This window comes from Tachypleus tridentatus, chromosome 8 (assembly GCF_004210375.1).
Source record: "Tachypleus tridentatus isolate NWPU-2018 chromosome 8, ASM421037v1, whole genome shotgun sequence".
NCBI lineage: Eukaryota > Metazoa > Arthropoda > Merostomata > Xiphosura > Limulidae > Tachypleus > Tachypleus tridentatus.
Genome location: NC_134832.1, coordinates 40,732,810 through 40,745,770, shown reverse-complemented (window position 1 = coordinate 40,745,770; position 12,961 = coordinate 40,732,810). Strand labels below are relative to the sequence as shown.

Below are 12,961 nucleotides of genomic sequence, written 5' to 3'. Positions count from 1 at the left end.
GTTATAACCACACAGAAATTATGACAAATAAAGAATTAAGTTTCTTTATATACCTATAATTGTATTTTTTTATGCTTGTTATGTTCAATTAATGAATTATCTTAAATATTTTTAAGCAGTAATGTGTATAAGATTTCATATTGGTATGCATTTACAAAGACCAAAGTTTTTGATTATTCAATTTATGTAAAAATTTAAATCTTTGAAAGTTAATTCTATATTTGTTATAGTTTCTCTGTGGTTAATAACCTTAATATTAGATGTCAGTTATTGTTATGATTGTTGCCAAGACATCTGTTTTAAAATAGTGTTCCATAGATAAATTAATTTGTATTGTTCAGTTCATTGTTGCCTGGGAAAGGCTCTGGCACGTGAGTCAAAAGCTTGCAAATAAAAAAAAACATTTTAACATAGAAGAAGTTCCATGCATTATACTACAACATAAAGAAAATGTTGAATAGTTTTCTAGCATTCCATTATTGCAACTGACCTAGCTGAAAGTAATGAAGACATACTGAAGTGTTTTCCTGATTTTAATTTGTAATATCAGTGCTGCTAGATACAGATGGATATGCTGAATTGTTCCTTCAAGCTTTATTTTCCAAAATAATCTTGTTAGTGAAGTGGAAAACAATTTATGATTCTCAGAATGCATTGGTTTTTGTATAAAAATTCATGTTGCATGAAATATGTAAATCTACTTTATAGATGACAAACAATTCTAATGTAAAATTGCATATATTTGTAAAACTAGCTAAATTTTCTTGAGCTCTAATATTTAGAGAAAAAAAATTATTGTAGATTTTTATTCAGTGATGGAATATGGAAACACATTTTAAGTGGCAAGTAATGTTTCTTCAATATTTATAACAGGGGCTTCAGTAGGGACTTTGAGCCTTGCATTGAAGAACTAGTTCAGGGCACTCTTGCAGTATATAAAGAAGCAATGTCCTGTTTATTACCAACACCAAAGAAATCTCATTATCTGTTCAACCTGCGAGACTTTTCACGTGTTGTCCAAGGCTTGTTACTTTCTTTACCAGAAACTACTGAAGATCAAGCTTCTTTTAAAAGATTGTTTGTACATGAGGTACATGTTTTAATAATAATGAAAAGAGTAATCAATGTAAATGGTAATTATAAACATACATCTGTACCATATGAACTTAAAGTTGGATAACCACTGGTAAACAATAATCTTATTTCAAAAAGAAAATATATATAAATCTTAGAGAAGCACTATCAGTAGCAATATAAAATAATTCAGTTTTCATCATCTAATATTTTGTAAACATGTAAATGACTGTAAAACTGACTGATTGAAGCCAGTATACAGCTTACATAAAAACTTATTTTAAAGCATCCCAACATCTCATTCTGGTTTGTTTACTTTATACCATATTTAAATCTGCAATTTCTTGAGGAAGATTTTTAAAATAGATAGATAGAAGCCACAGTACCTTAGACAGGTGAGCATTGTACAACAATGAAAATTAATAAGCTAAAGTTTTATAAGTTTTTTTTTAAAGGTATACAACAACATATCAGTAAGAGGAAAAAGAATGAAGAATAATCAAATTATGTAAAATAATTTTTTATTGTTTTAAATGCTTTGAAAGACATTTTACCAATATTGTACTTACATTTCATGAATTTGTAATTTATTCTCCCTTAGTTTATCGTTTTTAACATTTTTTTTCTTGCCAGGAGCACAGAAATTAAAAAAAAACGTATGAAAATATTATGACCAGTAAGTTTAGGTAATTCTTTAAAACTGGGTATTTGTACACCTTCGACTCTTACATAATAACTAGTTTTTTGTTTTTTATACCTTCATAATAGTGAGGTCCACCATACTGAGTATTTTTGTTTTTGCTTGTTACAACATTCGATTTAAAAAAATTACCAAAGTAAATTGAGTATAATAATTTGTTTTCAATGTTAAACATATAGGGGATCCTAATGGTAATTAATGGGATTAATTGCAATATTTGAAGAAATGTTTATTTAATTCTTTTTTGTGACTTCTTTTTGTAATTTTAATAATCCTGTGACCAATAAAACAATATGGTGCATGAACATATTAGATAAATGTGTTTAAAAAGCCACGTGAATCCCCACTGATAATACTTAAGATATGTTAATGATTCTGCTTTAAGAGTAAATTCTGTCAAAAAATATGTCTTCTTTCACTTTGCATTTCCAGGTATTCAGAGTTTTTTATGATCGCTTGGTTGATGACGATGACCGAAGATGGCTGTATGAATATATCCAAATAGTGTCAAGAGACCATCTGCACATTAACTTTCATACCCTTATGGCAAGACTAGACCTGAATGAAGATGGTATTGTTGAGGAATGTGACTTAAGATCTCTAATCTACTGTGATTTTGCAGATCCAAAATCAGATACACGGAACTACATAGAGGTTCATGACATCACTCATCTTCGTACTATCACAGAAGGTTTTCTAGAAGAATTTAACAATGTTAGCAAAAAACCAATGAACTTAGTTTTGTTTAGGTATGTGTGGTAAAAACGCTTTTTGTCTTTAAAGTAATGCTTTTGTTTTTTTCTGCCATACAGTTATTATTATAGATGAAATGATTGTTTTCATAGTGTAATTCTTTAGAAACAAAATGGATTAAAGTTGTGTAATAAGGTACAAAAACAGTTTATTCAGTGAATTTTTGGTTTTGTTTACACAAGTCTTTAAATTAGATTTCTTGTGTGATTTCTTATCTGACATCAATGCAAAACAATGTTTCCCTTTCCCAATATTCTTCCATTAATTAGAAATTATATAACTAGTATTTCTTTTGAATTAGATTATTTTAAATTTTATAGAATCCTTTTTTGTGTATAACTGTCACAAAATTCTGTAGTATCATTATAAATATTTCTTTAAATATTAGTGTGCAATATTATGTACTATAAAAAGTAACCTTTTTAATTATTATGTATTGATGAGCCATTTTCATTTATGATGTAATTTTTACAGGAAAGGAATATTTAAAAAATTGAAAAAATTGTGTTAATAGTTTCAAATTTCTAAAAGAACTCTCGTTACAATGCTCCAAAATTAGTTACTATTACGTTCTTTTCAGTTCTCATATATGCTTCCTAAAACAAGTTTTAAAGTATATCCCTTGAATATTAGGTTATGCTGTTGAATTTATTTAGCTGAGTGTATTAATATCTGTGACACAAGAATTGTTTCCTAGAAAAAAACTTATTCACACAAAGAAAAGATAGACAACATATATTAAGGACTTTATTCAGATTTATAATCTTGTATCTCTTCTGACTAACATTTTAATAACACAAATATTCTTGTCAGTGCTTATCTATGCATAGTGTGTATTAGATTATTTTTAAGTTGTATTCTTTATCACATGTAATTACTAGATACATTTTTGAAAGGTATTATAGGCTCTTTAACTATGAAAATATTACAAATAAACCAACTTCACCCAGCCCTACCTACTTGAAAACAATTTTTAGTCAAGACATATTTATCTAGTTAATGAAACCAAGTTTTGGTACACTAGCTTTGTTCTTTCATGGCTGTCATAGTCCCTGATGGCATTCATATTTTGGTTATCAATATATATATTATATTTTAAAATATACCTGGTTTCATAGCAAATTTTTGAATTCCTAAAACCCTTTACAGTACTCTTAATGTAGTTTTCTGTATCCAGAAAGGTTATATATATAAATTATCTTTTATCAAACTTTACAATAATAGTTTACATTTCATTGTTTTACATTTGGAATGAAATTAATTATTCATCCCTCATATAACTGCAAAAGTGTTATGACATAAACAAACAATTAAGTGGTCTCTGCACTCTATAAGTCTGTTTACTAAACATTTTAAAAGTGAAAAAAAAATTAAATATTTGATCACAGAGAGCCAAAAACCTGGTATATATATATCTTCCCAATGTTATAATAATTTGTACAAATATCTGTATAGAATAATTTGTAGGACCATTGCATGTTTATTATATACAGTTTATCTTAAAAGATTTTTATCTTGTTATAGATTTGCTATAGAACATCTATGTAAAATATCTCGAATTTTGAAGCAACCTCAGAGCCATGCTCTGTTAGTTGGAGTGGGAGGGTCAGGTCGGCAGTCTCTGACTCGTTTAGCTGCTCATATTGCTGATTATGAAATATTTCAAGTAGGTTTTGCTTTACATCTAGACCTTCTTTTATTGATTATATGCAAAAATTAAACGTGTGATAGTAGCATACAAGTTACTTTGTGCTGGTAAGGGTTTTGTTTTGGTGTTTTATTTAGTACATAGTATGAAGTAATCTCATTCTCAAGCCTTATCATTAAATTTTATTTTTTACTATCAATTAATGTGAAAGTTATTCATACGTAAATATCAAAAATATTTCAGTAACTAATATATACAAGGATTTCCTTTTATTTATTAGGTGGAAATTACTAAAGGTTACACAAAATCTGAGTGGCGAGAAGACTTGAAGCATATCCTGAGGAAATCAACTTCCAGTGAACAGCATGGAGTCTTTTTGTTTTCTGATACCCAGATTAAGGAGGAATCTTTTGTAGAAGATATCAACAACTTGTTGAATGCTGGAGAAGTTCCCAATCTGTTTGCTACTGACGAGAAACAAGAAATTTGTGAGAAAATGAGACAGATAGACAGGTTATTGTAATCAATATTGCATAATACAGCTAAGAAGATAAAATTTATGATGTATTGTAATTATGTGTGGGTAGGTTAATGCTTAACATTAGCAATATATTTTTCCATTAAACCTTATATATTTACTTATATTCATGCAATGAAATGTAATCAATAAACAGGAATCTGTAATGTTTTTCCCATGAAACTGAAGAAATATACTCTAGTTATTGGAAAAACATTGTATTAATTAACTTGCAGTTCTTAAAAATACAGATAATTACTAATAAATATGGTCTTAGAAACTTTTGATAACTGTTATTAGACTCTTTTACAAAGTTCTTAAATAACTTGTCCAGTATTTGGAGTTACTTCATAATTTTAATATGCGTGATTGTGTGTGTACTTTGAGTATCTGATCAAAAAATGAACTAAAACAGATAAGAGTAAATTTTATTAATATCTGTTTGTAGACAACGAGATAGAGCCCAACAGACAGATGGCTCCCTAATAGCGCTGTTTAACATGTTTCTGCAACGAGTAAGAGAACAACTTCATGTAGTTCTAGCTATGAGCCCTGTAGGGGATTCTTTCAGAACTCGACTTCGCAGATTTCCGTCTTTGGTAAACTGCTGCACCATTGACTGGTTTCAGGTAGTTGCTGTTTTTAAAAGTTAATTGGTATAGTGTTATGTTGTAGATAATCTGTTGCTCTTTTTGTTTATTTTAATTAGTATTTTTTATCTTTTGAATGGTGACTATTATCTTCACTTATTCTATAGAAGTCAAAGCTCTTTAGTTTGTGATAACACTTGTTAAAAATATCAGTTAATATTCACCATCTGTTATAAATAATTTATTGCTACTGCACCATTGGTCCAAGTTCACTGTGGAGCCTTTTGTCGCTCAGAGATGGGCGTTTTCACCTGGTGGTAGATGCCAATAATAGATATCTCCATTGCCTACCTTTGCATCCTTTTAGAACTTCAATTCTGACCTACTTTATCCCCAAGTCTGCATTCAATCCAGAGGGTTCTTTCTCGTTTTCACCTATTTCCTTCCTTCCATCTCCCAACTTTACTCTTGTTTGGATCCAATAAACCCTGTTTCTAGTTATGGACATCAGGTGTGATATTACACTTACAACTACCCTCTAGGATATGTACAACCATCTTTTTATTCCTTGTTAACCCTCCTCCTTTTGTGATCTTTCCCCTTGTCTCTTAAGATTTGGGTCCACTTTCTGGGCCATTTAACCTACTTTGCTCTCTACTTTCTTCATCCCAAACCTTGTTCTATGTTTCCTGCCATCTGATCCTTCTTCTCACATTTTTCCTCATTTCTTCTCTTTGTTTTCTGTTGGAGGAGGTACTTCACACTAGCATGTAGACCATGCCCAGTACGTTCATTTCCAACTATCTTCATCACATTGCACTTTTGCCCATGTTGCAATTTTGTTTTTCCATCTGTGGCTGTGCTCCAGACTTTGATGTGACTTTAACTGGTAAGTTTTTTTTCATTTTCCTCTTTTTCAGGGGTGTAATGTAGTCATGGGCTGACTTGCAGGCAGGCCGAGTAGGTTGTTTGGCTTAGCTGTTGGAGTTTCAGCTAATACTACATACTGTCACATGATATATTTATTTGAAGTGAGGATGCAGTGTGTGAATGGAGCATGCAGGCACTAACTCAAGGATTTATAGTTAAAACAAAGCAAAGACTTCAGACTAGGATTTCCAATAACACTTTTTATATATGTCATCAAACCCTTAATATTTACACACACATATATATATATATATCTTTATTCATGTTTATCATAGGCAATCATTTTAACTGTATTAACATGATTTTTCATAGGCAATCATTTTAACTCTATTAGCATGATGACTGATGTTTAAGAAAGAATGGCATGAAAATTACTTAAAAAGAGCTTGGGCACGAAATGGCCAGGTTTTTACTAATAGCAAGAGACATCTTCTATACTTGTTCCTTGATTCCTTCTTGACTTCTCTCCCTTCTTCTTCTTCTGACAAAGATGAGATCTGAGATGTGAGCCTTCTAGATGATGATGCCAATCATGTGAGATTGCTTGCTAGATTTCGAACAATCTGGCATCTGTTCTAGGATCTTTTATACTAGCTGAGGGGAGAATTATCAACTTAATCATAAGTACCATGGTGTCAGCTAACTTCCTGTTTGTGATTTCTTAATCTTGTTAGTTATTAATAGTTCATACTAATGTGTCACCAAATGGAAAAGGTTTCTTTCTTGTTTACAAACTTCTAAGTTTGTTAGCTAATCATTCTCTTAAACACAATAGCCCATACTGTAGCGTTAGCCCAATATCCAAGGTTCTTCTTGGTTTCAACATCCAAGTTTGCTTAACCCCTTTTAATCTTGATAGCGACAATTCACTTCAACTCAAACATACAACGGACAGTTTCTCATCTTTAGTTTACAGCTTGAATAACGCCTTTTAACGTTGATAGTATCTATCTGTTCCAATCTAAACAAATAGCAGATGTTATTCAGCAGCTTTCTGTGATTCTCTGTTTTAAATAACTCCTCTGTTGTCCTTGATAGCATCAGTTCTTCTTAAACTAGCTATAAACTTGGCGTGTCTCCTTGCTGTTGTTATTCTATAAATATTATTGCTTCATACACATATTTTTTATACTTCCTGTTTATTAAAATAATTATTGAAGGCATCCAGATATCTAGCGATGCCTCAGGGGCCATTGCTTTCATTCTTCCTTTTTCTCTTTTATTACACTGATCTCAAGTGTAATAAGTCAGGCAAGTGGTGCCTGACCAGGTATTTTTTAATTTCACAGCAGCACTGGCCACATAGACTCTCAATCTATCATCTGTTCTCCACATGTTCACCATAGAGATGGGGTGTTTTACAAGATCACTAGCAGATTATCTGCCTCTTGATAATTGCTTCATAAACATGTCTGTTCTGGACTGCTTAGGTAAGATACAAGGGGATAGCTGCCCATTCCTGCCACTCAGTATGGTCTTCTTTTCAAAATACAGATTTGTGATCTCCCATTGTACTGTTTCCAGTGTTGATGTTCCTGCAGACTCTTCAATGCATTCTCACCCTCCTTCCAGTTGAGTAGGTCCTTACCACTTTCCAGTTTTTAGCTGCTGGGGTGGTTGACCATGGACGCACCCTCCTGAATGGGTTCCACAAATAAAGTAGGCTATAACTATTCAGTTGAGAGTCGGATGGTCGTGTTTTGCTGCTGTAGATGTGATGTGGCCTCCACAGGAGTTTCATCTGTCTTCTCACTGGTGGTTGTGGCCTCTTTATGCTGCTTACACATTCCATCAATATTCACAACAAAAAGAGATAATCCATCTCATTACAAGATGATGTGACCATCTTATACCATTTATAATATTGTGGAGTTGATCTGTTACCTTACTGATTGACATGGCATTCTGTTTCATATTCCATACCAACTGGAATTGATCCATTGCAAATACAGTTTGCCCATTTTGATTGAGAGACCTTATCCTACCTTCCCATGGATGTCATTTCCCAATGTTATAATGTTTATTTGAGTGAACCAGTCAACATAAGACCTCATACAAGTTAAATCTATCCTCTATATGTTGAGTGGCCAGTCTCATATTGCTATAGGGTGTTGATCTTTATGTAGTATCCAGTCATCATAGCAGGTCTTAATCCCTGATTATTGAGTTTGGAGTTGAAGATGGTTTAATCCTCATTCTACCTTCATATGTATGTAGGTACCCAATAGAGGAAGTTTTGGGTGTAGTACAGTCTGACATGCCCTAGCCACTCTACACCTTATGATTTCCATCCTTATATTTTATGAATTATACACATGGATGATAAGTTTACCTAACTCAGAAATGATGTGGTTCCCTCCCTCTTATCTCCAGATCTTTTTCTTTTATGATTAGGGGTATCCTTTGAACACTTTTGGGAAGTACTTCTGTTATTCCCTCTCACCTGCTCTCCTCCATGTGAATGTAGGATTCTAGATATTCTTGTGAGAGGTGGTAAATGTCTATCAGAAATACATTTTCGATAAATACATTTACAGATCTTGTTCATTCTTCAAACTATATAGTCTATGATGCCTGACTTTACACTCTTGGGATGATTTGTTTATAATCATGGTATTTCCCCACATCTGTTGGTTTCCTGCATACTCTTGTTATGTATGAGCTGTGTCTTGGAAATTATCACATCAAAGAATGAGTCCTTGTTATCTTTTTCAATTGTAAATTATATCATGCAACCTTACATGCTTACATGAATCATGGATTCCTGAATCTTGTCTCTAGTGTATTGCCGTGTTACAAAGGAGCATCAACATTCCTGAACCAAATATATTTTGAATTGTCAAGTTTAACATGTTCCATATAGAGATCCATTATAAAAACGATCATGTATTAAATTGAAATATTAATGAATTAATAGAATATGAATTGCATGTGAGTAAAAGAAAGATAAAAGAACCTTTCTGTATTTGTCTATCTGATAACACTCTTAGTCAACTTGGCATAGAAGTAATCAAAAACCTTTTAAAAACATTCAAATTGTTAGTTGATTTAAGCTTTAAAAGGGAAGATTCCAGTCAAGATTTTTATCAAGAAGACTTAGGATCAAATCCTGGCCATTACTAACATAAAAAATAGTCCCTCTCAGGATTTTTCAAATAGGGCAGCAGACTGGCATCTGAAACATAAGATAAAAACTAATTAATTATTATAATCTAATTGATAAAAGTAATTGATAATTACTAAATGATAATTAGATTTACATGATTATATAGATTATTAATAAGAAGGGTTTATTATTTTATCACTCTTGAGACAAAAGAGCTGCTGAAACACTGAGTGGTTTTAAGTACTTGTTGAGAGTAAAGGATTATTGACAAGTCAGATCTGTTGCATTTTTATTGTTTTTAATTATTCACATTTAATTATTTTTAGAGGTTTTTAGATTTCATTTTATGTGATCAATAACTGTATGATATAAAACCTAATCAATAAGGAGTTTTGCACAAAGTAAGTGTACCTTTAAAAATGTATTATAAAGGAAATAAAAGTATGGTTGATTTTGAAACTTCATTCAGTTTTGACAGTTGTTTAAGCAATTATTTGTTATTACAAAATAATGAAATTCATGATTCTTTGTATTATTGATACTGATAATAAATATGAATTGTGAAGAGCTTGAAAACATGAAAATTAAATTTTTTCATGATGTTTTTTAACTAATGCCTTTCTTTCTTCAATATTCATTTATGTATATAATCTCTAAACAGTTACGTTACATTGAGATATAATAAAACTGTGTAAAATGTAACTTTATCAGTAAACAGATGTTGCAGTTCAAGAAAAGCCTGAATACCTGGTTAAATATGTTCTAGACATGTAAATTAAGAACTAATATTTAATCCTAAATCTAGATGAGAAAGTTTCAAATTTAAAAAATAAAACACAGTAAACAAGACTCCATTTAACTTCATCATTAGATGGTTTGAGATCCTATTTTATAAGCTTGAGGTTTAACAAGTTGAGTACTATAATATTTGTTCAAACTAGTCTAATATATTTTATTACTCAAATATGTTACTTAGGATATTAACTAAGGACAGACATTAATGAATTAAGATAAAAATAGTACATATAATGATGCTTAGTTATACATATGTGGAGATAGGTTATTTGAAATGTGGATTTAATACTGATTAGATTGAGGTCATATATTTATAACCATTATTTGTACATGTTTTGGGTGTAGTGAAACAATGTCCCATTTATGTACTTTTAACTGGTATTTCCTAATCAGTGAACACTTTGTGTTTCTAATTGTTCTCTTTAGAATCACATAGTTGTTTTTTTTTTCAGTCCTGGCCTGAAGATGCTTTAGAAGCTGTTGCAAGTCGGTACTTAGAAGATGTTGAACTAGCTCCTGAGGAAAGGGAAGGCTGCATTATTATGTGCAAACACTTACACAACACCACTGAAGCTCTGTCTGCCATGTTTCTAAGTGAATTACAAAGATACAATTATGTTACACCTACTTCCTACCTGGAACTTATTTCTACTTTCAAGTCCCTACTGAAGAAGAAGAGAAGGTAGGTATAAAACAGTTCTGTAAATTGAATTATTGTTTTAACTCATTTCAAATGTCACTTGATCTGCCCTTACTTTTCTCTTATGAATCTGGTAAATGCATTCTTTGTTGATATTAGTACAGTTTTTTGTATCTACAACATCACATACTAAGCAATTATCTCAAAAGGAGACAATTACTTGAGAAAAAGATTAGTGAATAGACTTTTCTTTTTTGTTAGCACTCAAAATCCAAAAATTTCTTATAACTGCTGATTTAATATTAGCAGAGTAATAACATTATCATATCTTCTTCATCTTGATGAAGATGACTACTGTTTTTCACTTGTTCTCTTTACCAGATTATTTTGTACCTATAATAAAAAGACAAAAAACCAAACAAGTTGTAAGAAGGTCTCCCTTCTGCTGTTCTTCATTTTGTGATAGTATTTCACCTGCCAACTTTGTTTACCATTCATTCTAAAAACACAAAGATAAAACCCATTTCCAAAATGCATACTACCTCTGTATATTAGCAGATATAGGTGTGGAAATTAATGTGATCTCCTTTACATATCTAAGAATAGTTATTTTGTATTACACTACTTCTGCAGATTATAAATGTAAGATTTTATTCTAATATAGCAATATACTAAGAAGTGCAAAGCACATATATTAAGGAGTTCATGCAATTTCATTTTCAGTGACTTCTATTGAAAATATAACTTACGCTGATCCTTTCAATTATCGATAACAACAAATATCTTGACTGTTGTGTGTAACAACATAACTAAATGGCATAATCTTAGTATCTACACTTAATATATGCATAAATTTTATTACACTATTTATGCAATAATTTTATTACAAACTCCAAATGGACATACCCAAAATATCTCTTGGTACTCTGTGTTTGGGGTATGATCAAATCAAATTGTATTCTTCCCATATCGATTTTAGACTTCAATCTTCTTATGTTATTGTATTCTTAAAATGCTTTAAGATTTAATGTCTTAATTTTTACACATGAAGTAGAATCTAACAGCTGTCTTACTTTTTATTGGATATTAACGTGAAAGGAGAAAACAATAAAGTGACCATCTCTATACAGGAAACCTTGTGCTACTACTTTATCATCACACATAAGATCGAATCAACATCTGTCACATAAAAATTCTTCTACTTTGCCTATGCAAACTATGCTCTACAACTTTGTATCCACAAAGAAGACATACAAATTGACTGGAACTACTTAAGGAATCTAGCACTATCTAGAGGTTTCAATACCATTATCATAGACACAGCTTTTATTAAACTCCAAAGCCATAAAAAACTCTAACCTTTCCCCTATCAATGGTGTAAAGCATAACAAAGTTATTTCATTTTCTTTTGTGCCAAACATTGCTAATGAGATTACCAGTCTATTTAATAACTTGAGCATTGATATACGATGCTTTGAATACAAACTCTACTCAAACCATCACTTAACATTAACTATCTAATTTGAAATAACCAGTACTAAAGGAACAAAAGTAAAACGTATACAGTTTTTCATGCAAACATGAGAAGAAATATACAGTAAAAATTTTATTTGAAACAAGGACCAAAGTCACTAAGATCACATGCACAAAAGTGAGTTCCATACATGTGTTTGGATATGTCATCAGTTTGAATCAGGTCACACAAAATGCTTTCAGACAAAATTTTTCTCCTACACCAACCCAAAAGGCAAGAGACCCTTTCATTAAACACTGATAATGATTTGAGCAACATCAATTTTATTTGGCAAAATGACCCGGCATGGCCAGGTGGGTTAAGGTATTTGACTCATAATCTGAGGGTCGTGGGTTTGAATCCCCATCGCACCAAACATGCTCGCACTTTTAGCCGAGAGGGCGTTATAATGTTGCAATCAATCCCACTATTTGTTGGTAAAAGAGTAGCCCAAGAGTTGGCAGTGGGTGGTGATGACTAGCTGCCTTCCCTCTAGTCTTACACTGCTAAATTAGGGATGGCTAGCACAGATAGCCCTTGTGTAGCTTTGCGTGAAATTCAAAAACAAACAAACAAATTTGGCAAAATTTATTTACCACTTTTACATTTCACCAGGATTGATCTTTGTCTATAATCCTCTCACCATGTGACATAATTTTTGTTACATTAAATCCATGTGGTTTTAATTTCTGTGC

The 12,961-nt window shown here is 31.4% G+C and overlaps 1 protein-coding gene across 1 annotated transcript in view; it reads left to right on the top strand.

Moving 5' to 3' along the window:
- LOC143222234 (dynein axonemal heavy chain 7-like) overlaps positions 1-12,961 on the top strand; it is a 243,208-nt gene that overhangs the window by 80,549 nt on the left and 149,698 nt on the right. The window contains 6 exon segments of the mRNA XM_076448457.1: positions 874-1,090; positions 2,207-2,523; positions 4,052-4,193; positions 4,456-4,688; positions 5,141-5,321; positions 10,566-10,795. Of these exon segments, the coding sequence (XP_076304572.1) occupies positions 874-1,090; positions 2,207-2,523; positions 4,052-4,193; positions 4,456-4,688; positions 5,141-5,321; positions 10,566-10,795 (1,320 nt within the window).